This window comes from Penicillium cataractarum (assembly GCF_028827025.1).
Source record: "Penicillium cataractarum strain IBT 29864 chromosome Unknown utg000004l, whole genome shotgun sequence".
Classification (NCBI taxonomy): Eukaryota; Fungi; Ascomycota; class Eurotiomycetes; order Eurotiales; family Aspergillaceae; genus Penicillium; species Penicillium cataractarum.
In genome coordinates, this window is record NW_026622740.1 from 1,870,391 (window position 1) to 1,897,731 (window position 27,341).

Consider the following 27,341-nt stretch of genomic DNA (forward strand, 5'->3'; position numbering starts at 1 on the left):
TTAGAATTCTGCCTGAGATAACAATTCGTAGTATACTATATAGTGGAGTTTCATGGTAGGTTTAGAATCTTGACTAAACTTCAAAATCAACTTATTATGTAGTCATACTTTTAAAGATAGTTACCTGCTTAGATCGAGAGATATCATGTGGGCTATCCGGGAAGATAACTTAAAAGACCTTCCTAAAAGATATCTCAATAGACATCTCAATAGACACTTCCATATACTCATGATAGGCTTAGCTTGGAAAATATAGCCCGTCGGGCAGAGATCTAGGAGGAGGAGCGCACGGGAAATCTCCAGGTGGCAGTAGCCTTACCCTTGAATATTAGGACCTCGTCCACCCTAACGTTATATACGCTACTTATATCGATCTCGACCACGTCAGAACACAGCCTTCTGGCATTTTAGGTCTTTTGGCCTGTTAGGTTAGCAGGACCGGGTGCGAATCGCAACATTTGATGTTTGGGCTCTGGAATAGGATCTGATTACACTGGCCAGCATATCCAAACTTCAACCTGGCGATCTTTCATGGTAAGATACAGCCGGAGACGCCTCAAAATTATGCGATGGTGATTTGCTGGTTTCTTAATATACCTAGGTCACCAGCACGATAGACTAACCCTATTGATAAGAGAGAGAGACATATCATCATTGTTCAATCAGTCGTATAAATCTAGGATCACAAACACAAAGCATTTGGCAACACAGTGGAATCAAAGTTAAAAAAAAAGCACTTTTCCAGAAACACAAATGTAACACATGGTTGACCCTGAGATCACTAGCCGTTGCCCTGAAGACGGTCAATACTCTGGTGGCAACCATAGCACTTCTTCATGGTTCCAAGCGATATATTCACAACGGGGATCAACGCGAAAGCCCCGAGTAAAAGAGTCATCAGTCGACGAAAAGGTAGGCAACTCATCAACGGGAAATGTAGAGGAGGCAGCAGTGCCATCAAATAGTTCGAAATCCGGGTTCGCCAAGAAGAATTCTTTCACGTCCTGGGAAGAGCTGAAATCTTGCCTGCATTCCCCACTGCGGACATCCCACACACGCACCATCTTCTTATTTGAATATGTTGCGATAAGTTTGAGATTCCGCGAGAATATCAAGGAGCGTATTGGCTCCTGAATATTGATATTCAGAATGCACTTTTGGTTTTGAACGTCCCATATCTTGATGAGACCTGTGGAAAGCAAAGGATCGGGAGCCGAAGCGAGGAGGGTGGAATCGTGGCTAAGATACAACTCGCTTTCACCGACATTGTTGTCAAATTCATGGGGTTTTTGCCTACTACTGGTATCCCATATCCTGATGTTGTGATCATTGAAGCCGAGGCGAGCAGTTTGGAATCATGCGAGAAGACGACCGAATTGACAAGTAAGTGATGACCTTGGAAAGTATGGAAGCACTGGCCGCTGCTAGTATCCCATAGCTTGATAGTATTATCACCTGAGCCTGATGCGAGAAGTCTGGAATCACGGGAGAAAGTGACTGACTCTACGGATTTGGTATGGCCGTTCAGAGTCTGAAGGCATTTCCATCTGCTAGTGTCCCACAGCTTGATAGTATGGTCTCTAGATCCGAAAGAGCCGGGCTTATGGAGCCGACAGCTTGAGGCGAGGATCCGAGAATTGAGGGATAAGGCAACTGTGCGAACTGGGAATTGATGATCAAGGGTCTGAAGACATTTTCCACTCTTCAATTCCCAGATTTTGCTGGTGTGGTCGTATGAAGAGGACGCGAGAAGTTGAGAATCATGAGATAAAGTGATTGCACAGACTTTATACAAATGTCCTTCTAGGCTCCTGAGGCATTGCCCGTTGCGGGCATTCCAAATCTTGATCATGCAATCTTCTGAGCCTGACGCGAGAAGATCGGAATGATATCCAGGAAACACTAGATTATAAATGTCACGTCGAAGCGTTTCGGCCATCGCGTCTAACGACCTTGAGAAGATGGAGTAATGCACAAATTCTTCTCCGCGGGGAAATATCTCATGAACTGCTTTTCGACGAAGGAAATCTTTGGCGGATTGATGAACTAGAGAGATTGTAGATCCTCGAAGAGTAAGGAACGAGCCACAGAGCCCTAGTATCTCTTCAAGGTCACAAAGCTCGACATCCTCGGGCATTTCAATGCAAGAACTTAGCTCTTCCAATGTAATTGGTCGATATACTGTCGTAATAATCCCGAGTATGGACCTGCAGAGCTCAGCATCGTCACTGTCGCCTATCTGCTTCAACATTCCGTGATAGAGCGGATCAAGGCCAGGAGGATACTCTACCAACTTCTTTCGAATATACCGTGTTAAAACTTTATAGTTGGCAAGTTCCTCACAGACCAAGGCCGCCCAAAGGAAGGTCCCTTGTGCATTTGCTAACAGGTGCTGAGAAACAGCATCGCGGATATCGTCAGAGAAGTTTTTCTTTTTGCTCTTCAAGATCTCAACCTTGAAGTGGATAAAAGAAGCAACGGCGTTAGAGATAGAAGCCTCGTTAATCTCAAGCCAGAGCCTTGCTTTTCGGGGTGCTGTTTCAAGGGCCTGTTCAATGGACGGCCGATTGCGGCTTGAGACGAGCCATTTAACATTCGGATACAAGCATGATTGATCAACAATGACATCAAGAGGACGACCCAATTCTAAAGTGCATTCGTCCAGGGCGTCAATTATCAAATATGTCGTCCTCAACAGTGCCTCCCAGGTATTTGGACCCTCAAAGGCCTGTGCCTCGGCAGTGTCATACTCGCGCCGCACATGGGAGATAAGACCTGGATGTTTTTCAACGAACATGAAGATCAAGCCGCGGAGAACAGCAGTACCATGGTTGATTCGGTCATTTCCTGCCTGGCAGAAGAAATAGACGACAGTGATCTCTGAAACCGGAGCAGACTTGCTCAATTCGTTTATACCTCCACACATGAGCATAGTTTTCCCCTTGCCAGGATCACCCTTGACCCAAAGAAGTTGACTCTCCTGCTCATGGCACCATCTTTTGAATTCATCATTGTCAAGAACCCAGTTGTACGCGTCTTCAAGCAATCCACCCTTGGTAGACTCGATCCGAGCTTTATCAAGGCGGGGATCAGTCGCATGTAAGGCCCGAATGCAGTTTCGATTTTCTGCTTTCGAATCATCTAAGGCTACAGTTAGTAAATACATAAAGCGGTGGCTTTCCCAGGCTTACCGGTCTGATGATAGTGATGCGTATGGATGGTGCCATTGTTTTGCCCTACTTGAAGCCCCGAGTTGTTGCTACCATCGAACGAGGCAGATGATCGATTCACAGTCCGGTCCTGGAGAGGCCTAGCCATTTGGCTTCGTGCCAAGTGCTCAGTCGTAGCCATCTAGCTATACGTTCTTTCTATCTCGGGTGATATCGCGCAGCCAGATTGTGTTTGTGGGAAAGACTTCATCCAAGAGCTGAAGACCTAGTGTTTACCATTTTAGCGCTCACTCACCCCGCCATCAGGTGACTGTTCAAGGGTGCATCGTTGGTGGATTACAATCACTAAGAGTTTAGTAAGAAGGGAGCTTAAATAGGCGTCTAAAGTGGCCATTTCGGGAGCCGGTTTACCATGAATTAGTGTTAAAGTGTAGTATCATCAAAAAACTTGCATTTATGTACGCCGGTTCATGCTGAAACATATCTGAGCAAGAGAAGAGTAGAAACAAATGAAGTAGAGTTGGGGGGAAAGGAAAAAGAAAATGTGGATGGAAAGGGGCACGGTCGTGATTGTCGTTGCCATGAATCAAGTCAAATCATTGGAAAGAAGGGAATTGGAAAGAGAAAGGTGAAGAAGTAAAAAAGGAGTCCACGGGCTGGGGGAATAGAAGTGAAAAAGGCAATGAAATGGGAAGAAAAGGGAATGATATAAACCCCAAGGGTAGAGGAGGAATCGGGAACATGCTCAGCCTGTCATTGCTTTCCGTATAAAGTTGCCAGGGACAGGAAAGTTGAGACCGAGTGGGCTACCCAGAACAACAGGTATGATGAAAATCAGATAAAGGTCACATCAAAACAGAGAATATCTGATTTTGAGACAAATCACAGGGGGAATGAACAAGATGACAACGGGCGCAAAAAATTCATGTGCATATGCAAACCACATTCTGATCGGATCATCGCCATAAGAGTTTCGTTTCAAAAGGATGACATATCGGCATCATGACTTCACTACGACTCTCATCATTCATGATGATGGTTGACCAGGGTAGCCGCGCCAGCTCCCACCAGCCGAGACGGGTGGAGGGGGAGGGGCATGTGAAGGTGGAGGAGCATGTGAGGGCGGAGGAGCAGCTCGGATAGGCAGGGTGGTTGAGGTCAAGTTAGTGCGAGACTTGGCATTGTGTGAGCTTACGGAGCGCGGGCTCATGAAAGGACGAGATGGAGCCTCGACGGCGGAAATGGGGTCGCCAAGATGACGCATTGGGCGACGGCCGTACCGGGCTTCGTCGTCCTTGGTTTCGAGGGAGAGATGTTCCAGAGACGGAGGAGTGGGGGATTGTGTGGAGCGAGAGTTGGAATTGGAGTAGTAGTGGTGTTGTTGAGCCTGTGCCTGGGAGGCGTAGTGGCGGTTAGGAGTGGGGAAGTCTTTGGCAATGTTCAGGGGGATTTCGCCCGAGGAGGGATGATATGGCGATTGCGCTTGCGGATGATATTGTAATTGAGGAGGGCGCGAGGATTTGCTGATGGGCGCGGGCTTGGGAGCTGGCGCAGGAGGTGCGGCCATAGGTGCCGGTGATGAGGAGGAATTTGATATGGAATTCGTGGTCTCCTTGAGCGACTTGGGAGCTGGGGGTGCTAGATAGGACTTGCGGTTATGTCGCTCCATCATGCTGATAGCCCATTCCTGCAGGTCCACCGGAGTGCGCTTAGCTGCTTGCAAGAAGGCATCCTTGTCCTGTATTGGGTGAACACAATGTTAGTTCGAGGTGTCTCAGAAAGCTTTTTCGAGGGCATATTGCACATACGTAAAGCTCTCGCGGTGTTGGCCGTTCCTCAGGCTTCTTGAGCAGACACTTGCCGACAAAGTCATGCAGAATGGGCGGGAAAGCGTCACTCTTGGGTAGCTTAGGAGCGGATTCGTGAACGATCTGCTGGAGCAGATCCAAAATACCCATAGGGCCGGCACTAGCCCGGTCCCCAGCGGCGGAGTCGGAAGTATCGAATGGGAAACGTCCAACGGCCAACTCCATGACCGTCAAACCCACACTCCACACATCCGAACGGACCGTATAGGCACCTCCCTGAATTCGCTCAGGTGCCATGTATGTGGAGGTACCGACAAAGGTATCAGCGATAGAATTGTTGACCGTCTCACTTGCAACGCCGAAATCGCAAAGCTTGATTTGACCGCGCGAGTTGACGACAACGTTGGACGGCTTAATATCGCGATGCATAATGCGGTGGGTTTCGTATAGGTAACAAAGGCCAGCAAGCACCGATTCGGTGATCTTACCAAGAACATCCACTCGAATGGGACCGAAATCCTTGGAGATACGATCAAGAGATCTAGTCAAGTGCATATCGCGTCAGTCACTCAAGTTGCACTCTCTTTCCCTTTCATCACCGTCTCCGACATACCCGCAATCCATATATTCCATGCACAAGACAATGTCTCCGGCCTCGTTCTGGAAGGCACCGTAGAAGGTCACAATATTTGGCGAGTTACATTCGTGTCCTACTCGAAGTTCTCGTAGAATCTGTTTCCGCACGTTCTCTTTGGCGTCGACTCGGATGACCTGGGAAGATAGGATTAGTTCAGGGCTTCAGCGTAGATCCTATAGGGGAGAGGTTTGTGCCCACCTTTCGAGCCATCACGACTTTGGTCGACGCGTGCATCACTTTGGAGACGGTGCCGCCATTACCGGCGCCGAGCTCCTTCAGCGTCACCAGGTCCTCACTCCGCAGATCCAACCGGAATTCCAGCCCAATCTCCAGGGTATCTGTGCGGTTGCTGTCGACATTTCCAATGGCGCCAGGGACCTGGGCGTCGCCGTCGGAAGGGTTTGAAGTCGCTTTGGGGGCCGCATTGAGGGCAAGGCCTTTGACGTTCTTCCGTTTTAACGTCCGAGCCTTGAACTGATCCGCCATGACGCTGAGAGGGGGGAGAGGGAGTTGCCGCGGGTTTTAGAAATCTGGAACAGGACGGAGTTCGGACGAGAGTATCAAGATATGGGGAAAAGGGGTTCGAAGCGACACAGCAGCCGACAAGAGGCAAGACCAGGGCCGGGCGAGCACGCTGATGGGAGAAGAAAGAAGCGCGAAGCTAAGCGGCGGGGAACCCGATATCACCTTGCGATGTGTGCTTGGCGGCGCTGATTGGGCCTTACGGGCGCATCGACTGGACCAACAATACCGAAGGATGCCGGTCGGCGGCAAAAGAAGAGATATTAGGGGAAGGGAAGATGAAGAGATGTTGGGCGTCGAAGTTCAGGGGAAGTTGGATTATTAGGAGAAGTCCAAAAAGATATGGCGATGGTTTCTGTGTCTCTACTCTCACTGAAACACAGGTGCTGCTGCTTCTCCACTAGTCTTTACCCCATAGGACTCTAAAGGAAAATCCCTCGCAGAATAATTTGGTATTTTTTGGAATTTGTAGATTATTTATATAGTCAAAAAAGTATATCTCGGACTTTGTCTTTGTCGATCCCTGCTAGTTGACGAGTGACTAGTTAATTATTAGAAGTTCAATTAACTAATGGAAGTTGACCAGTTGAAAGAGAAACGAGGATGCCTGTTCTCTGAGGCAACAGTTGATACGCATCACGTGGTCTTGATTCACTAGCCACATTATCTTCCCCTTTGAGCCTAGCTCTCATCAGCCACACAAGGCAGCTCCCACTGGCCAATCACCGCCACCGCGTCCTCCTTCGCCGACGGTCGTGGTCCGGTCCTTTCTTCTCTTGCTCGACTCTCTGTTGCCCCCAACTCAACCTTCATTCTATCTCCCTGAGTCGGGTACTGCTGGGTACTAGATCTGCCACCCATTGCAAATCTTCCCCTTTCCTCCCCGCAGCCCCAGTATTCTACTCTCCGCCGAGCAGAAGGAGCTTTCCGATCAGCCACGATGAGTCTCCGCGACCTGGTCGAGGGTGAGGCCATGCTGGACGATGAGGAGAATGACGAGGAGGTCTCCGGAGACTACGATGAGGATCGCCGCGACGGGCCGAGCAATGAACGCCACTACGATGACTCGAGCGAAGAAGATGAAGACGAGGACGACGATGAAGACGCCGCGCGCGCCGTAAGTATTGCTTGCGTCGTTTTGGCCGATAATCTCAGGCGCAACTAACCCGTGGTGAACAATCATAGGTTCGCGAAGGCTTTATTGTCGACGAAGATGAAGAGATTGAAGAGCGCAGCAGGCACAGGTCCGAGAAGAAACGGCCACGTGCTCGCGAAGAGGAACATCTCGATGAAGAAGATCTGGAATTGATTGGCGAGCATGTCCCAGGTCTTAGCCGGGGCACAACGTCTGATGTACGATACCTGAAAGCTTCCATTCCCATTGGGTTGCACTCTGTCGTGAATTGGCGGTTGTCCACCGAGCGGCAAACCCTCTACGATAATGAATATCTTTGCTAACAATGATTTGGCGCAAACAGCAATCCAAATTCAAGCGCCTCAAGCGAGGTCGAGATCGCGACCACCGCGGCCCGTCCCAAGGTATCGACGACATGTTCAATTCCGACGAGGAGGAGGAAGCGGCACCCCAATACAGCCGACCCAGCCACCGCGGTGGACGCAGACACGATGAGATGGACGATTTCATTGAAGAAGATACATTCTCCGACGAGGAGGCACAACGTGAACGTGATGACCTTGAAGTTGCAGCCCCCGTCCGAGCAACCGTGCCGGGTCTAGGAGCCACCGAGGCAGCGGGTCTGGATGAGAATGCGGTCGAAGATCTGCGCCTTGCCTTTGGTGACGGCGAAGACTACAGATTTGCTTTGGACATTGAAGAGCAGGAAGATGAAGAGAAGCAAGACGAGGACCGCCATCTTGACTTGAAGGACATCTTCGAGCCGTCCCAGTTGGCGGAGAAGATGTTGACGGAGGACGATAACCAGATCCGTCTTCGGGATGAGCCCGAACGCCACCAGATTGCTCGTGAACCGTATCGCCATGTCACATTGACGGAGGACCAATTCCGCGAGGAGGCTGTGTGGATTTCCCAACTCATGTTGCTCAAGAAGCGCATAGAGCCCGAGTTGCGTGAGCCATTCCAACGGTCAGTGTCCAAGATGCTCGAGTTTTTGATCACAGACGATTACGAGGTTCCTTTCATCTTCCAGCATCGCAAGGACTACATGATCCACGCGGTCAAGGAGCCGGTCAATGGGGCCAATCCGGACGATGAGTCTGCCCAGTACAACATCCGTGCCGAGAAACTGCTGAACATGACCGATCTGTGGGATATCTTCGACTATGACCTCAAATTCCGTGCGCTGGTCGACAAGCGCAACACTATTCAAAAGTCCTACGACAGTCTACAAAGTCTATCCAACGTCAATGACGCCATCGTGGATGACCTACTGGTTGCAGCAACATCCATGGAGGAGCTTCAGGATGTGCAGGACTACATTCATTTCCAATATGCTTCTCAGCTCCGTGACCTGTCCGCCGTTAATGGCGATGCCAATGGAGAAACCCAACGACGCAAGGCCAGCAGCAAGACGTTCTTCGAACGAGTCCGGAATGGAAATGCATACAGCCTTGTCCGTGCTTTCGGTCTCACTGCCGATGCATTTGCTCAAAATGCCTCCAAGGAGGGCCGCCGACAATATACCGAGGATCCCAGTGAGCGGCCGGAGGAGCTGGCTGATCAATTCGTGGATACCGACTTCTCCAACTCTGATCAGGTCCTCAAGGCCGCCAAGTCTATGTTTGCCGAGGAACTCGTGCTGAGCCCCAAGATGCGCAAGGTCCTCCGGCAGGCATACTACATGAATGGTGTGGTAGACTGCTTCCGCACTGAAAAGGGTTTGCGCCGAATTGATGAGCAACACCCATACTACGAATTCAAGTACTTGCGGAACCAGCAGCTCAGCGATATTGCGCGTCGACCTGAAATGTTCCTGCGAATGCTTAAGGCCGAAGAAGAAAATCTGGTGGAAGTGAAGGTTCGCTTTGAGAACTTCGACCAGTTCAAGCAGCGCATGTATGCCGATATCGAGTCTGATAACTACTCGGAAGTTGCGGACGCATGGAACCGTCTTCGTCGGGACGTGCTGGATCTGGCACTCAGCAAACTGGAGCGTTTAATCAATCGCAGTGTGAAGGAGAACATTCGACAAGAGTGCGAGAACCATGTGGCCAAGGAGTGCCGTGAGGCGTTCTCGCAACGGTTGGACCAGTCTCCTTACAAGCCAAAGGGTATGGTTCTGGGCACAGTACCACGGGTTCTCACGTTGTCTGTTGGAACTGGCGTTATTGGCCGAGACCCCATCCACTGGGCCTACATCGAGGAAGATGGTCGTGTTCTCGAAAATGGCAAATTCTCAGATCTATCTGTGGGAGACCAGACCCGCGGCATTAAGGATGGCGCGGATGTACCTGCTCTCTTGGATTTGATCGACCGCCGCAAGCCCGATGTTCTCGGTGTCTCCGGTATGACACCAGAGACTCGACGGCTCTATAAGATTCTGACCGAGTTCGTCGACTTGAAGGACATTCGGGGAGCGCCTTACACCGATGATCGCGATGAAGAAGTAAGCGACCGCCTTGAGGTTGTCATCGTCAATGATGAGGTTGCTCGGTTGTACCACAACAGCGCTCGCGCCCAGAATGACAACCCTGGCTTTGGGCCGTTAACCCATTACTGTGTGGCGCTGGGCCGGTATCTGCAAAGCCCTCTCAAGGAGTATGCCTCCTTGGGCCGCGATATTGTCTCTATTCAATTCAAGCCTGGTCAGCAGCTGGTGTCTCAGGAGCTTCTGATCAAGCAGCTCGAGACTGCTTTGGTCGATATGGTTAACTTGGTCGGCGTGGACCTTAATGACGCCGTCAATGACCCATTGACTGCAAACCTCGTTCCATACGTTTGTGGTCTTGGTGAGCGAAAGGCGGCTCACCTGCTGAAGATTGTCAACATGAACGGGGGCGTTGTAAACAACCGTCAAGAGCTGTTGGGTTTCAACGTACAGTACCCCGCCATGTCTCCTCAAGTATGGAGCAACTGTGCCAGCTTCCTTTTCATTGATTTCGAGAGTGTTGATTCGGATGCGGACCCGCTGGACAACACCCGTGTGCATCCTGAAGATTATGATATCGCTCGCAAAATGGCTGCTGATGCTCTGGAGCTAGATGAGGAAGATATCAAGGCTGAGACTGATGAGAACGGTGCTGGTGCCATTGTGCGCAAACTGTTCCGTGACGACCAACAAGACCGTGTCAACGATCTGATCCTGGAAGAGTATGCGGAGCAACTGGAGAAGAACCTCAACCAGCGGAAGCGTGCCACTCTGGAGACTATCCGCGCAGAATTGCAACAACCCTACGAGGAGCTCCGCAAGCAATTTGTTTTCCTCAGCACTGATGACGTCTTCACTATGCTTACCGGTGAGACACCCGAGTCTCTCAAGGCCGGCATGGTGGTCCCCATTGCACTTAAGCGGGTATTTGAGGACCATATCGATGCGAAGCTGGACTGTGGAATCGATGCGCTGGTCGCAGAGACTGAACTTGGGTTGCCCTATGACCTTCCCGTGCGAAATGTCTACACGCCCCACCAGACGGTGCCCGCCAAGATTATGTTCCTGAACCGCAAGAGTTTCACTTGCAACGTTTCTCTGCGTGAGGACCAGGTCACCAATCCCGTTCGTAACGTCCCTGATCATGGCTTTGGTGATTGGGATGAGGTGCAGGAGCGCAAGGACCGGGATTCCATGCAAGCGAAGGAGCAGCAAGGTGGACAGACTATGCGTGTGATCAAGCACCCGCTCTTCAAGCCATTCAACTCCACCCAGGCGGAGGAGTACTTGGGCTCTCGCAGCCGTGGCGATGTGGTCATCCGTCCCTCGTCTCGTGGTCCTGATCATCTGGCGGTTACCTGGAAGGTGGCGCAAGGTGTGTACCAGCATATCGACGTTCTCGAGCTGGACAAGGAGAACGAGTTCTCGGTTGGTCGTGTGTTGCGCGTTGGCGGCAAGTACAGCTACAGTGATCTGGACGACCTCATTGTCAACCACGTCAAGGCTATGGCAAAGAAGGTCGACGAGATGGTGTTGAACGAGAAGTACAAGGAGGTCAGCAAGGCCGAGACTGGTGAGTTTTTATTTCCTCGTTCTAGCATCGGAGAATACTTGATACTAACTACCCTTCCTAGACCAATGGCTTGAGACTTACACCAAGGCCAACCCTCGTCGCTCGGCTTATGCATTCTGTATCAACCCCAAATACCCCGGCTACTTCTTCCTTTGTTTCAAGGCGGGCGAGCACTCGCGTCTCCAGAACTGGCCCGTCAAGGTGATCCCCCAGGGTTACGAGTTGCAGAAGAACCCATACCCGGACATGCAAGCCCTGTGCAATGGGTTCAAGTTGATGTTCAGCAATATGCAACGCCGGAGATAAACGAGGAAACAAGACCGCCTGTACAGTGTACCATTTTCAATTTCTTTTTTTTTTCAATGCCCTTTTTTTCTGTCTGCTTGGGGAGTGGGTTTTTTATTAAAATGGAAAAAGCGCTTTGAGGAAAGAAACAAAACATCAGATGGGCATATTAGCATTGTTTTTTCTTCGATCTCTTGGATGTCTCTGCCCTCCCCTTTTTCATTCTCTTTTTTTTTCTGCCTTTAATTCGATACACCTTCTGGTCGTTTGGGGGGGGGGAGCATTGGGCATTTCTGTAACCATTAGGAAGTTTAACCAAATAAGAGCATTTTATGGATATTGCTGAGTAGAGGAGTGTATTGTTTATAGGTCTACAGTCATACAAGTAAATAATATTCGGTAGTTCTTGGTTGTAGGGCAGAGACTAGCGCGGGGCCATGGATCCTACCGGGGAAGCATAAGCAGGACGATCTTTACAAAACTACCGTAAACTACAGCCAGTAGGACTAGACTACTAGACTACGGACTACATGTGAACCATCGATTGGCCTCGGGACTGGCCCATTTGAACCGTTCCGCCGAGCCCCGGAGCCTTGGACTATTGATGTCCGAATGTTTTCGTCTTTCCCATATACTTATGTAAATATATGTCCTTTCTATTTATCTAGTCGTTAGCATATATTTGTTTTGGCATTTCGGAGTACTGTGTCCTGTCCAGCCTTGTCCAGCCTTGTCCAGCCCGCCCCGTCATTGTTCCACTTGCCTCCCCCTCAGCCGCAACTCCACCGGACCGCGACGGCTGTTCTCCTCGTGGAGCTCTTCTTGACACCTTTTCTCTCCTATCTGCGCAATCATGGCGGCAATGGAGGAGCTGGAGATCCATAGCAAGGTAAGGAGCAATCGCAATCGGTCCGCCTCAACATCTCGGCGCAAGCTAATCCCAAATCCTCTCTTCCACCACAGTCGTACTTTGTACGATGGATCAACGTCAGCGCCAACCACACCATCTCCTGGAGTATTCAACCGCACAAGAAGTCGGTGAACTTTGGAATCTTCAAGCACCCCGGCCAGTCCAGTCTGAGCTCCTATCTGCCCGCCTCCGATTCCCAAAGCACCGACTCGACCGAGAACCTACCCGCAACGGCCGCCAACGCGGGCGCCTCCCGGAACCAACAGTCCACCGTCATCGAGAAGCTGACTGCCATTGGTCTCAAGTCGATCAAGTGGATTGGCAAGTGTGAGGCGGATCGGATCTCCCAGGGCACTTACGATGTACCGGCCAGCGAGGCGGGCAATTACGCGCTCGTCTTCGACAATACCTTTTCCAAACAGATCTCCAAAACCGTCACCCTCGTGCTCCTGACCTACCCGACCGGTCTGCAACCGCATGGATCTGCGCCGCCGTCCATTGCACGCTCGCACGCGGGTGGCTCGTCCGATTCCCTGCCCCAGCCGCGAACGCGCCGACGCGGAAATAGCAAATCTACCCTGAGCGCGCAAGTGTCGGACTCGTCGATACACACGGGATTGCTGCAGAAGCGTCGGCGGAAGAGACACCAGGGTTGGGCACGTCGATTCTTCTCGTTGGATTTTACCTCGTCGACGTTGTCGTATTATCATGACCCCAACTCGTCTGCTCTGCGCGGTGCTATTCCGCTCTCGTTGGCGGCGGTAGCTACCAACGAAAAATCACGCGAGATTTCTATTGACTCGGGAACGGAGATTTGGCATCTTCGTGCGAGCAATGATCAGGACTTTGCGTCTTGGAAGCGCGCGTTGGAAAAGGCTTCGTCTAAGGACTCGCCGAGCCAGAATGAACTATCCGTTGTTGGAGGGCCACCACAGCTGCGCCTGACTACTCCGGGACACCCCTCGCCGGAAGAAGAGGCTGAGTGGGCGCAGGTTAAGAAGCTGGTCAGCAAGATCTCTGGTTCGCGAGATGCAGTGCGCCGTCTGGCTAGGGATACCGATCCCAAGTATATCGTATCTCCTGCTCCGTCTCCCATCGAGCCACGGGGTCGCGGTCGTTCGCCGAGTCCCGGTCCTGCTGGGCAAGATGCCTCTGTTTCAGACCCTAAACGGCCGTTCTGGAAGCGCAAGACCAGTGGGAACTCGCAGACTGGCTCTAAACGGCCCTCCGGTCCAGAGCAGAGCAATTCCAGCTCGTCCCAGCTAGTTGTGCCTAAACCAGACGGAACCGGCAGACCTGCGAGCATTGCTAGTCATGCCGATGGTATGGATGAGATTCATGACAATCTGATGGCCGTGCTGCGTGATCTGGATCACGCGGTGTCTGAGTTCTCGACGCTCATTGCTGAGAGTAAACAGCGCCGACACCGACACCCGCCACGGTCTACTATCGTTCCTCGGAAGAGTATGGAGTCGGATATCTCGCAGGAATTCTTCGATGCTATGGATGGAGGTGCGGCGTCACCTCTTTTGACTATCCAGGACAGCGACGAAGAGGCTGTGGACGCTGCCGAGAACGTAGAAGATGATGCACCTTCAGACAGCGAAGATGAGACTGAGGCTACGACTCCGCACGACACCAGTAGTGCTTCTCCCTTGTTCCCAGCTCGTCCGAAATCTCTCGCACCATTACCTCTTGACAAGATTCGTCGCCGTCAGAACATCGCAGCACCGACGGTCCTGCCTCCCAGTTTGATCGGCTTCCTACGCAAGAACGTCGGCAAGGATTTGTCTACGATATCCATGCCAGTCTCTGCAAACGAGCCTCTATCTTTACTCCAGCGTGCCGCAGAGATCCTAGAATACTCCTCCCTCCTAGACCAAGCAGCCCAATCCTCTGACCCCGTCGAACGACTCATGTACGTTACTGCATTCGCCCTCTCCTCGCTATCCAGCAACCGTGTCCGCGAGCGTTCCATCCGCAAACCCTTCAACCCTATGCTCGGCGAAACCTACGAGCTTATCCGCGAAGACCAAGGCTTCCGCTTCATCGCAGAAAAGGTCTCCCACCGACCCGTCCAACTCGCCTACCAAGCCGATAGCCGCGAATGGAGTCTCGCACAGTCCCCAATGCCCAGCCAGAAATTCTGGGGCAAATCTGCCGAAATCACGACAGAGGGTCGCGTGCGTATCACTCTACACGCCACGGGCGAACGCTTCAGCTGGACGCCCGCGACCTCGTTCCTGCGGAACATCATCGCTGGCGAGAAATACGTCGAGCCCGTCGGTGAACTAGCCGTCGCTAATGAAACCACCGGCCACCGCTCCATCTCTACCTTCAAGGCCGGCGGCATGTTCTCCGGCCGCAGCGAAGAAGTCACCACCCGCGCCGTCGACTCGTACAATCAGCCCATCGCCCTGGGTCTAGCGGGTACATGGCCTGCCTCTCTGAATCTCACCCGCGACGGCAGTCCCTCCGGCAAACCCATCTGGACAGCGGGACCCTTGGTCCCCAGCGCCCCCAAGCACTACGGTCTCACAGCCTTCGCCGCAGCCCTGAACGAAATTACATCTATCGAAGAGGGCCGTCTCCCAGTCACAGACTCCCGGTTGCGTCCTGACCAGCGCGCTTTGGAAGAAGGCGATCTCGATCGCGCGGAGGAAGTCAAAGTCCAACTTGAAGAGGGCCAACGTACCCGGAGACGGGAAATGGAAGCTGCTGGGGAGAATTGGACACCCAGGTGGTTTACCAAGGTGAGTGAGGATTCGGATGGGGAGGTTGTTTGGCGGTTGAAGGGTGGGAAGGATGGGTATTGGGATGAGAGGGCTAAGGGTAGTTGGAGTGGTGTTGTGCCTGTTTTTGAGGGTTGATTGGGTGGGACTGGACTTGGTAGATGTGTATATGTTTGGTTTTTGTGTTTTTTTTTATTCCCCCCATTCCCCCCATTTTTGGATCTTGGATATTTTGGTTTTTTGGTGGTGAGGGAAGCTGGGGAGGGCTTGTACAGAAACTTGGATTCTGCATTTCTCTTGGACCCTCCGTTGGGGAGGGTTATAGTGTTTGGCCCTGCTTCTATTCTAGGGTATCTAGAGTATAGTGTTGATTCTATAGAAGATATCTCTCCACTTGATCAATCACTCTGCTAGTATCTTTGATTGGGATTTGTAAATAGACTGCCATCCGAGGACGTGGTTGGTTTAGAAAATACTTCCTCTATCATTCTATTCAATACACGACTTGATTCAGAAGAATTTATACCTGATTCAAAGTCTAGATGATAGACATGTCGTTGCGTATACAAACATAGCTTCATCTACGCCCATCACGAAGCGCCTTTGGTCTAACCCAGCTACCATCCACTCGGTCGGCACTTCTATTACAACTCAATCACACAGATTACGTACATAGCTACTACCCCATTCCCTACTATATTCACTTTCATATCAAAAAAACACATCACCCGAGACTGGCCTGACAACCTTGCAGCGATGTCGTTGTACGAATCGGTAGACGACAAAAAAACAAACCAAGCTCCTTGCAAGATTCGAACTTGCGTTTTGGGAAGACTAATGGAGAGGAAAATATCAAAATCCCACGTGATAACCAACTACACGAAAGGAGCGACATGGAGGATAGAGAGTGGTGTATAGCGTCATGGTTCGTGGGGTGGGTCGACTAAGTCCGGTAGGAATATAACAACTTTGACTCGGTCACTATAGAATGTTCTCTTGTAGTAGGGAGTGTTGGGATAAAAAGAAATCATAAGATGAAAGCAAAACAGTGTCTATTTTCATTTTCCCCGCCAAGAAGAGCTATCTCCTATGGTGGGGACAAAAACAAAAAAGCAAAAGAATGAAGCTCCATCCAGGGTTCGAACCTGGGACTTGAGAAGATCGATGCTATCGGAGATAGGATGTAATCAAAATCTCACGTGCTAGACCACTACACTAATAGAGCTGCTTGATTGGATGTCTGGTGAACTTGTTGGTTTATATATGCCTTTTCTAATAGGCTTGGTGGTTGCGACCGGAACCTTCTACTTCTATGTGGTACCGGGGAACGAAGGTACTTATTATTTGAGAGAGTGCTGATTTTAGTAAGGATATTTGTAGGCCTTTTTGTGAGTAGCTAGGGGTCTTTTTCATGGTTGTGTCCGGGTTTATTTGGGATGAGAGGGAGGGTACTTGAGAGGAGTGGCTGTCGATATATATCCTCGCTATCACCCTCCGCAGGGGCCTCCAAGAAATATGGATGAGGTCCTGGTCTCCTCCAATCTACTGCGAGTTACTCAAATAACTAGGTAGCAAACCCTATGGAAGATACAACGATTACTTCTAGATTGAGTTAAAGATCAACATTAGATTTTTATCGACAGAGAGAAATATTCTCTCCATGTTCATTGCATCGTATACTGCACTCGGTATAAACAAGAGCTCTTAACTTCGACCTCGCCATCACAAGAGAAATAAGAAGACCACAGCAGTAAATTCAAACGAGTCTTGGGAGTGGGACCACCGTATGTAACACTGTATGGAATTTCCCTGTGCAGAGTAGAGATAGACATGCTGTAGACCAGTATCAAAAAGTCAAAAGAACAAATATCATCCTCCTCCTCGAGACACGTTTAAAAAAAGCAGACTGTCACTCCATATCCACATCGTCATCAGAATGAGCAGCCCAGCGCTTAGAATTGCGCATCCTAGCCGCCCGCCTGGCTGTCTGACGATCATCCGATCCGCTAGCCTCGGCCATTGTACGCATCATGACCGGCAAATTCTCCAGGACAGCCCTATTACCCTGGAAATAATGCTCGGCGAAACCACCTTGCAGGATTCGACGCAGTGACTGCAATCGCACCCACTTCCACCACCGGTCGATAGTCATGATCCCGTGGCGGCCGATCTTGACGGTCAGGGTGCTGCCGTAGTGTCGGTTGGTGTCCTGGTCGATGGCCATGTTGTATCGCGGTCCGCGACGAGGGTTCTCGACCGTGGTCAAGATTGAGGCGAAGTTTCCGTGCAGCGACTTCTTGTCTCGCTTGCTGATGCGCTTCGAGTGCACGGTCGCTAGGCTGGCAAGTTGGCGTTCCAGCTCCGGGGTATTGTGGTAGGCGTTGTACCGCTTGATCAGCTTACGCCCACCAGAAGGATGGATGTTGGCATGTTCATCACCCTCTTCCTCTTCCTCGCTATCCTCGTCATCATCGTCCTCTTGAGGTGTGTAGCTCTTCTCATAGAGGAGGGCAATGTTCTCACCCGCGGCGATCTGAACGCCCGAGTCGCTGCTGTCGAGCTGGTCGATGAAGATTTGAACAGCTTCTTCACTCTCGCTTTCAAAGTCATCGACTTCCGAGAGGAGGAAGCCCCAAACGTGAAGGGCAGCGGTGACGCTGATTGGGTCATCATTAGCGTCGATGGACTGTCCGTCCGAAGCGATGATATCCAAAAGGAACGTCATCTGCTCGAGGATTCCTTCCTCGCCTGCGCCGCCAAAATTCGTGCATGCGCCGAGGCAGTAGATCGCAGCCGCTTTGACCGCATTAGAAGTCGAGTCGCGAATGCAGCGGGTGAGCAGTGGCTCAGCATTCTCGTAGATCTTATCATCACACGAGGTAATTACCAGCAGCTCAATTGCACGGAGAGCCAAGGTCGTCTCGCGAGTGCTAGACTCGCTGCGAATGCTCCGTGCGAATGCACTCAGCAGATCGGTGATGTGGGGGCGAGTCTCTTCCTCTGCATAGTGGTACTTGATCAGACGGCAGAATGCAGCGAGCGCCTCTTCGCGGCCCTGAACGCTGCTTCGCTTGCGATCGAGGATCTCGGCCATACGGTCGGACAGCTCCTGGGGCCAGTCGACATTTTCAGTCTCGGGATTCTCGTCGTCGAGAGAGCCGATACTATAGTTTGGAAGTGGTCAGTGCTAGTTCGATCAGAAAAAAAGAAACCGGTGACATCATCCCGCCACGGGTGGGACCATGAGGGATGAACTTGAAATGCACAAAAAAAAGATAAAGCGACACACAAATGAAGCTAACAAGTAATGAAACAGAGTTAAGACTCACCTCAGAGCAGTGTCATCAGATAGGAAGCCCGAGTCCTCATCATCGGATGCCTGACGACTCGCATTTCGCGAGGACTGGCGAGAGGTTTGCTTGGAGCTTGCGCGGGAGTTAGTGCGGGAGGCCTCTCGAGAAGCAGCCTTCCGCGAGACGGTCTTGCCGCTCTCGAAGATTTGGCGACGAAGATCGGGCATGGTGAAAGAGAGGGATAAGAGGTTGTGGAGGTTGAGTTTTGAGAAGTTGAGAGAGATGGAAGTTTGACTGAGGGCTTAAGCCTCGAGCTCGAGAGTGGTTTGAAAGAAAGAAAGTTAGAGAGGATGAAATCAGGTGGCGAATTTATCCTATTGGAATGGAGCTCTGACGAAAGGAAATCTGGCGATGGAGAGAGTAAGATAGCACATCGTCTTGCAGGAGAAACATGGGGTGGTCTCGAGGGATGAGAGAGAGAGGATGGAGGAAAAGGAAGGAAAGGAAAGATCAAAGAGCCCAAGGGAAGGACGACTGCCAATAATGGACGAGATGATTAATGGATGGAGTTTGGTTACCAGGATTACCATACTTTACTTATACCGTATTTGATATTGTAGTCCATACCGAAAGTACCTTCTCCTTGGACTCGGGCAGAAACCGCGGTTCACCAGTTGTCCCGTGTATTTGTACCGTATTGACAGTGCGGGGATCACAAGCCGAAACTATAAAATGCCCGTTCCAGAGAATCAATGATACTTACAGTTGATCTGCACATATGGCAAGCATTATCTGGTCGGAGTTTTTACAGTCCATGTTCATACTGTAGATTACTCGTATTCAATCGAATCTTGTTTTTCGAGGGGTATCACCAACTCCGTCGTAATCATACATGGAATCAATCAAAGGGCCAGCTCCTAGCCAACCCGTTTAACGACCAGCTCCAAGATACGCCGTGACTTGGCACCCTCCAAGTATTCCCGTCCTTCATGCCTCGTCTCCTCATCCTCATCGTCATCATCGCCCACCTCTAGATCCACCTGCAAACTGGCCTCGTAGGCATCCATGACCGTCTCCTCATCCACACGGACACCTCCTTGTACCAGGACCTGGATACACTGTGCCAACCGAGCGATTTCCCGGCGGGTCTGTGGTGCGATCACATCATTCTGGCTGGAGTAAATCGATGTGGAAACCATCTCTTCCATGCGCGTGATAGACACGTTCTCCGTAGCCGACGAGGCCGCAGCCGCACCATCGGCATGCTTCGAAATCCAAATGTACCCATTCACTCCAAGAATAACGTCCACATCACCGCCGCCATTATGCGTGTTAACCGTCCACACCTGTCGCCGTGATCGCACAACACCACCCATTCCACTGCCAGCTCCAGGTCGCAAGGCTCCAGCACCCACGCCGCCCTTCGTGGTAGAGCTAGACGCCCCGCTACCACCGGTGCCCGTCACGGCGAGGAAGACGCCATTCCGCAGCTTACCGTACTTCAGCGAGCGAGTGTGAAGCGAGGCTGAGCCGTCTTGGTGCACGCTCTGCACCTCTGCAACCACCAGGTCGCCCTCGCTGAAGAAGGTCCGGATCTGCAGCTCGTCGGAGCTTGTTCGTCGCCGAAGGATACCACCGGGCAAGTTGATAGCGGAGAGAGGGAGCTGGGCGAGGAGTGGAGCGGCGACATCGACCTTCCACCGCTTGGACTGGACTTCGACGATGCGGCCCACGACGAGATCACCGATCTCGGGTGTGTAGCGGGCGCGTAGGGGGTGGACGGAGAGGAGCTTGTTGGTTTTTTGAACTGTACCGGCGACAGTGGCGATAATTGAGGTTGAGAGGGGGGTCACGTATGTGCCATGGCCTCTGCGAATGGGTTAGCCCTGTTGTAGAAATTCTAGTATCTAGATTGACGGGGCCAAGGTCTAGCTCAGAATGGGCGATCGCAGGTTGTAAAGCTGCGAAGAGCCTCTGCGCCGGGTTCGAACTACTAACCTCATCCATTGCGGATCGTCTGTGACCACTTCACCTGGCGTGACGACGCCTGTCGACACAGTCTCATTTCCTATGCGGGCCCGCTTCGGTGACCGCACGCCGCTCATTTCAACGTCTTCGTCCGAGTCGACGGACATGGAGTCGTCGGATTCTTCATGGCGAGGAACGATATCCTCCACCACGGGAGGAAGAATTATGATTCCCATCGTGTAGGGTTATGTGTCGATTGGGAGGAAAATGTGTATCGGAGAGGATATGAAGGTGCTGGATAAAGTCCGAGACTTTCTTGTATTCACGTGACCGTCCCCACTATGAGCCCAAGTATACTAAACTTGGAATTCGAACTTGGAATAAAAATGAGCTGTTGACTTTGAAACTAGAATTAGCTGATCCAAAACAAGGTAAGTTGGACAGAGAAGATACAGAATATATTGCTTTGGAGCTTTATTTCAGTAAACGGAGCTGTACTCCCAATATGATTGATTACAGCAATAGACGGTTCCATCAACGGCTAGTCCACCTTTCGTGTCTAGGCTATACGTAGTAATTGCCACAATAATTTGCTGATACCCCCTCTATAGTAGTTTATATCTGGACTGGACTATTTCCTTCTACCATGGAATGTTCACAATTGAGATTTGAAAGATTCTGTTCTCTAAAACACTCATCTGTTGATATTCATATCGTATACCCAGTCCAGTAAAAAGCCAATGCACATGCCATATTAATACATCAAAATCGAAAATGAAAGAAGAAGAGACACGTCACCACAAGCTGATGCTGTTCATGCCTTCTTAGCATTGCTCTTGGCAGCAGTAGGCTCATCCTTCTTTTTCTTTGAACGGTTGTTGCCTCCCTTGGGCCGGTACCCGGAATCCTCATCACGCTTACGCTTGTTCTTCGGTGTAGGTTCCACTTCCATCCCATCCTCATCAAAGGCCTCCTCTTCCTTGCGCTGTGCAGGGGCTCGCTTCGAGGAGCGCGCGTTAGATGGGCGTGACGTGGACTTCTCCGATGCAACCTCGTGATCCTGCAGGGCCTGCGGTTGATTGCGTCGCAGCCAGTTATACACTGAGGCGGGATTCCGCAGAACAGCCTCTCGCTCTCGCTCGGCAAATGTGGGTGGGTCGGGGATACGCGCGACTTGCGATATGGCCGTCTCATCGCCTAGTTTGGCATCCAGTGCTAGATAGTATTCTGTCTCACGCTCGGGTGTGAGATACCCGAGCGTGCGCCTGACACCATTGGATCCTTGTTCTTGATCTGGAGCACCGGCTGAGGTGTGGGGGACTTGAATCAATTTACGGTACTGCATCGCCGGAACAAAGTCCTTGTTCCGCTTCACGCTCTCTTCTACCTGTCGATAAGCACTTGTAGAGAGGTTGCCGTTGGCTAACTCGGATTTGGCCTCCTTCAATGCGGTTCGGGCGAGAGTCGCGTCATTGATCAGGGGCGCGATCTCTTGTTCGGCGGGTGGAAGGAAAGTGGCATCGTCGGGCATGGTCAAGTCGTATCGTAGAGATGGGGATACATGGAGACTGTCGTTGAACTCGAGGAGAATTTCAAGCAATTGGCTGCAGTTGAGTTAGCACTCTACTCAAAATGAATCTAAAACATGAACATGAGATGAGCTTACTCGTTCTGTTCTTGAATGCGCTTGGAAAGGTCTTCGATGCGGAGCTCTTCGCGGATCAAAGCCTCGCTTTCCAGCTCTTGCTTGGTGAATTTCATTTTCAACTTGGCATATTTCTTCCTAGAAACCACAGTTTAGCCAGAGAATTAGGGATCAATGCTGTCAGGACGTCGTACTTGAAAGAGTGCACCGACTGCTTAGCAGGGGCAGCTTCTGGGGCATCGGGCAAAGTCTCCGAGACGGGCTTGGAATCGGTCGTTTCGTCTGCCATGGCGAAAATTGGATCGTAGATGGCAAGATGGAAGCTGTCGGGAGGGGATGAAGCTGTTGAGGCTTTGAGGGAAAGGAAGGGCCGGGGCAAGTTGGAAGGCGCGCGCCAAGCACGGGCTGTCAGGCTTGCGCGATTAGTATCTCCCGGCCGCCGTAAAAAATTGATTAGCGGCGACCCGGAGATCTCTGTAAAGTGCAATTTTTTTTTGAACCGTTCAAAATCCTCGACAAATTCCCTGCCAATTTCCCACTGGTACGGATTTCGCCGAAAGAAAGCCACCATGACTGAAGTCGCCGACCCAAGCCAGAAGAAGCGCAAGCTTCAAGACGGCCCCGAACTCGAGATTGATATTTCTGCGCCGGAGCCGCCATCGAAAAAGGCCCTAAGAAAGGCAAAGAAGGAGAAGAAGTCTGAGGGAGAGGCCAAGGATACCGATAAGCCCAAGACTGAGAAGACCGAATCTAAAGACGCTGCCGAAAAGCGCTCTCAGTATGGAGTCTGGATCGGCAATTTGTCCTTCAACACCACCAAGGACGACCTGCGCCAATTCTTCATCGACAACTGCTCCTTCGACAATGATACGATTACACGAGTCCACATGCCCAAGGGCCCCGAGAAATTCGGGCGTCCTCAGAACAAGGGCTTTGCCTACGTCGACTTTTCCACCGAGAAGGCTCTGGAGGAGGCAATTGGCCTGAGCGAGCAATTGCTTACCGGTCGCCGCGTGCTGATCAAGAATGCGAACAGCTTCGAAGGTCGGCCCGAAAAGACTGCGGAGCAGGCCAACGCTGCCACCGCGGCCAAGCCCGGCCATCCTCCCTCCAAGCGTATCTTTGTGGGCAACCTCAGCTTCGACGTTACGAAAGAGTCTCTCGAGGAGCATTTCGCCCGATGTGGACCAGTGACCAATGTGCATATGGCGACCTTCCAGGACACAGGAAAATGCAAGGGGTATGCTTGGGTGGAGTTTGAAGAAATTGCATCCGCGGAAGCAGCGGTGAGAGGCTTCGTGATGGAGAAGGAGGATGATGAAGAAGAAGAGGAAGAGGAAGAGGAGTCCAGTGACAGCTCCGACTCGGATGAAGAGAGCAAGAAGCCAAAGAAAAAGTCCAAGAAGAAGTCGAAGAAGCCTTTCCAGCGCCGGATCTGGGTGAATCAGCTTCTGGGTCGCCGAATGAGAATGGAGTTTGCCGAGGACGCGACAACACGATACAAGAAGCGCTTTGGCAAGGATGGCGAAGGAAAGAAGAATGGCCAACCAGCAATCACCGAGGAGGGAGCTGAGCCATCCGAGGAGCAGCCCCGAGTCCGCAAGCAAAGGCGGCCATCCATTGACGAGTCACGATACTCCAAGGAGACTGTGCAACGACTCAGTGGTGCCATCGTTGAAGCCCAGGGTAAGAAGGTCACCTTTGACTAAATGTGTGACTAGCATTTTTTTCGAATCTTTTGCTGGACCATCCATGGGACTTTGGCTCGTTGGAAAATATTGTTTTCATTATGTACTTTTTTTTGCTGGTTCATTGCAGTTCTACTGCAGGCGTCTTCAGATGTGTTTAGAGACTCTATAAAGCAACGATCTGCTATGCGGTGTACAGTTCTGTTGACGTGGCATCGATATTCATCATGATTCCATTAGGGCTACTCATTGAGCTCACAGATACCCCTCGGTAAAAAAAGAATTTGTGTTTTATTGTGTGTATGATTTGAAGTTGTTCGTCCTTGCATGCGCCATAAGCGTTATCAATCAAGGGTGTCGCATGCGCTAGTAAACTCACGATCCACAACTGCAATTTATTTCGGGAACGGGTACATCAGCCTACATGAACCATATGGTGAGTTCCGGTCATGCTTTGAGAAACAAAAAGGCACAGTCGGGCTCACTCCGAAATGGTTCTGTAGAAACAAAGCAGCTTTGTTTTTGTCTAAGAAAAGTAAGACGAAACATGTAGATCTAGACTGGTCGGGCAGAAACCCCCTCACCGCCCTAAGCTAGCCCGATTGGGGGTGACGTCTCTTTGCGATGTCATGCCCTTTCGTGGAATATCTGCTTCACATCTCGCCCGGCTTGCATCTCCTTCTCTCATCCCCCTTGCTCTTTTCCTTCTCTTCACTCCATCATCCTGGTGAGGTGCCTTTTGAAACAATATTCTTCAATTTCTTCCCTCTGATCCCGTCATTTGATCATCACCTTGCTGTTACGCCCACTACACTTCGCCGCACTGCCTTCTTGCCCATCCCTTCCTGGTTGGCTGGCCCTGACGCCAACTCAGCACCAATAGGGCTGATCTTCGACCTCTTCAAGGCCTTCCCGTTCAAATCGAGACCATGGCTCCCGCTCGACGCCACATCGGGGCAAGCCGTAGGAAGAGACGGGACGATGAGGGCGAGGACGAGGGCTCACAGTTTGGAGAAGTGGACGATGACTCCTTGAGTGAGGGCTCGGTCGACAGTCACCAGGAAGATGAAGATGCCGATGGAGAAGTTAGCGAAAGTGACGGAGAAGCTTCGACCACGCTGGACACGGACAAGCTCAACGGTGGAAAGACCAACGGCCGGAACCCAAACCAGACAGACCAACACAGCTCTACAACCCCCAGAAAGCCCGGACTGAAGATGACTGTCTCCGACACGGAAGCGATGTTGAACGGGCTTAAACTATCTGACGATGGCGATGAGATCAGCTTCGACCAGATGGAGGAGCAGCGAGACCTTCAGACGGGCCGGACACCGTCTGCTCCGCCCACGGAACCGAAACGGGAGACCCTAGCTGCGAGGAAGCGCCGAGAGCATGAGAAATACGTGAAGGAGCGAGAGCAGAACCCGGCATTTGTACCCACCCGAGGCAGTTTCTTCTTACACGACAAGCGGACGTCAGAGGCTGGATCGAATAGTCACCGTGCCTTCAACAAGGGAAAGTCCAGGCCCGTCGGTCTCATCGTGGATGGGAATTCTCGCAAGTACGGGCTACCTAGCTTCATATATGACCTGTGTGGATATTTTGCTGATTTGTTTCTAGAAACTCTACCTCCAAGGACGCAAGTGAAGGACAGTGGACACACGACCTCCATGAGACAGTGGCCGGAGAGCACCCCGCGCCCAAGCAGGCCTCCACCACAGCTGGACCATATCCATCGGTTCAGAATGTGCCGACCGCCCCTCGATCTGACCCTCCGAATCGTTCGTTCTCTAGCACTACCTTGATCGGCAATGTTCCCGTCGTTGTTTTCCTGCCAGGCATGACACAGCCAAAGTCGTTCCCCGCAGTGCCTAAAAAGCAGCATACTCGCCTCCCCCAACATCGTCCTCCCTTGCGCCGTGACAAACCGGTGCGAATCTCGCTTCCTGGCCAGCCTCCTCGCTATATTTTCCCCTCTATTGAGCGTTCCTTCATCTTTATTCCCCGTGCATTGCGACCGAATCAACAAGGCTACCGAGGCCGGGGCCGAGGCGGTGGTTTCTACCCCGGCCGACGACCCAGCTATTACAACACCTACACCCCTAGCGTTCTCAGTGTCAGCAGAAGGTCCTCGCTTGGAATGTCGGTCTCCCAGGATGGCTATCCGTCGCCGGCAGGTTCGGTGTACTCGCGGCCAGCCATGGTTGTTCCCGATACAAGCAAGCCCGTCGTTCGTCTGCCTCCTCCGCCGCGTCCTCCCGTTGGTATGCCCCCGACCGGGCCTGGTGCGGGAATGCCACCAGGAGCTATGCCACCTATGCAATTCCCGCACTTTGCCTATCGTGAAAGTCGCCCGGCACCTATCCCCATGCATCAACCCCGTCCTCAAAAGGCTGTCTCCGTGGCCGATATCGAGAGCCCGGCCAGCTTCCCATTCAACCCACCCCAGCCTCAGCAGGAACAACCATTCCACCACCAGGTTCCCATGCCCGTTGCTGGACCTGGTCAAGAGCAGATGGTGCAGGGCCCGCCGAGCCAGGCTTCAGGAACTCCGCTTTCGCAGATTCCCGAGCGGGCAATCCACGCCCAGCCTTTCCAACCATACGGCTACCAACCGCCAGGCTATTACCCAGGCTACCCTCCTGGCGCCATGTACTATCCAGGATCTGGTCCTGAGTATGCCCCGTACAATGGACCGATGGGACCTGGTGTTTCGATGCCTAATTTCCCTCCGGGTCAACAACCTATGCCTTACGTTGTTCCCTCCTCGTCATCGGGAGAGCAGCCTTCTCAGCCCGGTACCGTTGCCCATGAATCGGGTGGCACGGTGTACTTCTATGATGCCAACCAGATGTACCCTGGCACTAATTATGGGGGTCAAGGTCCGGGGCAGGGGCCTGGAGGAGTTGTGGGCATGGGAGGTATGATGACGCCTCCTGGTACCACGTATTACTACCCACAACCACCTGGGGCCGGGGGAGGCATGTACTATGGACCTCAGTGATTGGACTGACTTAACTGATCTGGACTGGTTTCAGTTCGCTGATGGATGACACACGTCTTTTCTGTTCTTCCAATGGAGCATGGTCCCTTTTTTCCTCCCTTGTTCCTTTTTATTTTCTCCCATCTTATTTTCTTGGTTCCTCTCCGTCTTTTGTTCCCCTTAATTTTTCTTCTTTCTTCTTTTCTATTTTCGCTTCTTTTCTTTTTTTGATATCTTTCTTTTTTCTGCCCGTCACGTTAGACTTGGATTATTCGGATGCATTTGAGCGTTCTTCCCCCCTCATTTTTGATGTCCCCGCAAAACCCGCCCAGCTCCTCCTTTGCCCCCCTCATCTCTCTTTGACCACTTTGCATGATCTAGGCCCTGTTGCATGACCTCATTTCTTCGATGACACGGGGCTACGAAATACCAACAAAAAGTATCCTACTGCAGTTTACTCGTGTTCCTGTGCTTGTAACCGTATAATTCTGTGATCATGTAATTAATGTAGGCATATAGATGGGGAGGATACCCTATCTACTTGTATAGTGTATACAGTAT

General features: G+C 51.5%; 9 protein-coding genes across 9 annotated transcripts; 4 read left to right on the forward strand and 5 right to left on the reverse strand.

The window, feature by feature from the left end:
• Positions 1–803: 803 nt before the first annotated feature.
• N7496_005229 (uncharacterized protein) lies at positions 804–3,318 on the reverse strand (the record flags this gene model as incomplete). Its single annotated transcript, XM_056698158.1, has 3 exons — positions 804–1,314; positions 1,503–3,141; positions 3,192–3,318. 3 exons carry the CDS (start codon positions 3,316–3,318, stop codon positions 804–806), a joined length of 2,277 nt encoding a protein of 758 aa, XP_056556683.1.
• Positions 3,319–4,197: 879 nt separating this feature from the next.
• ste7 (MAP kinase kinase Ste7) lies at positions 4,198–6,101 on the reverse strand (the record flags this gene model as incomplete). Its single annotated transcript, XM_056698159.1, has 4 exons — positions 4,198–4,908; positions 4,979–5,519; positions 5,592–5,749; positions 5,814–6,101. 4 exons carry the CDS (start codon positions 6,099–6,101, stop codon positions 4,198–4,200), a joined length of 1,698 nt encoding a protein of 565 aa, XP_056556684.1.
• Positions 6,102–7,077: 976 nt separating this feature from the next.
• On the forward strand, positions 7,078–11,582 carry spt6 (chromatin-remodeling histone chaperone SPT6; the record flags this gene model as incomplete). Its single annotated transcript, XM_056698160.1, has 4 exons — positions 7,078–7,254; positions 7,323–7,490; positions 7,616–11,276; positions 11,338–11,582. The coding sequence occupies 4 exons, from the start codon at positions 7,078–7,080 to the stop codon at positions 11,580–11,582; spliced, it is 4,251 nt and encodes a 1,416-aa protein (XP_056556685.1).
• Positions 11,583–12,414: 832 nt separating this feature from the next.
• N7496_005232 (oxysterol-binding protein related protein OSH3) lies at positions 12,415–15,341 on the forward strand (the record flags this gene model as incomplete). Its single annotated transcript, XM_056698161.1, has 2 exons — positions 12,415–12,450; positions 12,525–15,341. The coding sequence occupies 2 exons, from the start codon at positions 12,415–12,417 to the stop codon at positions 15,339–15,341; spliced, it is 2,853 nt and encodes a 950-aa protein (XP_056556686.1).
• Positions 15,342–17,112: 1,771 nt separating this feature from the next.
• On the reverse strand, positions 17,113–18,723 carry N7496_005233 (IFRD domain-containing protein; the record flags this gene model as incomplete). The annotated part of the gene is made up of 2 exons (XM_056698162.1): positions 17,113–18,367; positions 18,533–18,723. 2 exons carry the CDS (start codon positions 18,721–18,723, stop codon positions 17,113–17,115), a joined length of 1,446 nt encoding a protein of 481 aa, XP_056556687.1.
• Positions 18,724–19,413: 690 nt separating this feature from the next.
• N7496_005234 (exosome non-catalytic core subunit RRP4) lies at positions 19,414–20,700 on the reverse strand (the record flags this gene model as incomplete). The annotated part of the gene is made up of 2 exons (XM_056698163.1): positions 19,414–20,365; positions 20,495–20,700. The coding sequence occupies 2 exons, from the start codon at positions 20,698–20,700 to the stop codon at positions 19,414–19,416; spliced, it is 1,158 nt and encodes a 385-aa protein (XP_056556688.1).
• A 578-nt stretch (positions 20,701–21,278) lies between these two features.
• Positions 21,279–22,398, reverse strand: N7496_005235 (uncharacterized protein; the record flags this gene model as incomplete). Its single annotated transcript, XM_056698164.1, has 3 exons — positions 21,279–22,068; positions 22,131–22,247; positions 22,304–22,398. The coding sequence occupies 3 exons, from the start codon at positions 22,396–22,398 to the stop codon at positions 21,279–21,281; spliced, it is 1,002 nt and encodes a 333-aa protein (XP_056556689.1).
• A 280-nt stretch (positions 22,399–22,678) lies between these two features.
• On the forward strand, positions 22,679–23,818 carry N7496_005236 (putative RNA binding protein Rnp24; the record flags this gene model as incomplete). The annotated part of the gene is made up of 1 exon (XM_056698165.1): positions 22,679–23,818. The coding sequence occupies one exon, from the start codon at positions 22,679–22,681 to the stop codon at positions 23,816–23,818; it is 1,140 nt and encodes a 379-aa protein (XP_056556690.1).
• A 908-nt stretch (positions 23,819–24,726) lies between these two features.
• On the forward strand, positions 24,727–26,801 carry N7496_005237 (uncharacterized protein; the record flags this gene model as incomplete). The annotated part of the gene is made up of 2 exons (XM_056698166.1): positions 24,727–25,358; positions 25,418–26,801. 2 exons carry the CDS (start codon positions 24,727–24,729, stop codon positions 26,799–26,801), a joined length of 2,016 nt encoding a protein of 671 aa, XP_056556691.1.
• Between the last annotated feature and the right edge of the window lie 540 nt (positions 26,802–27,341).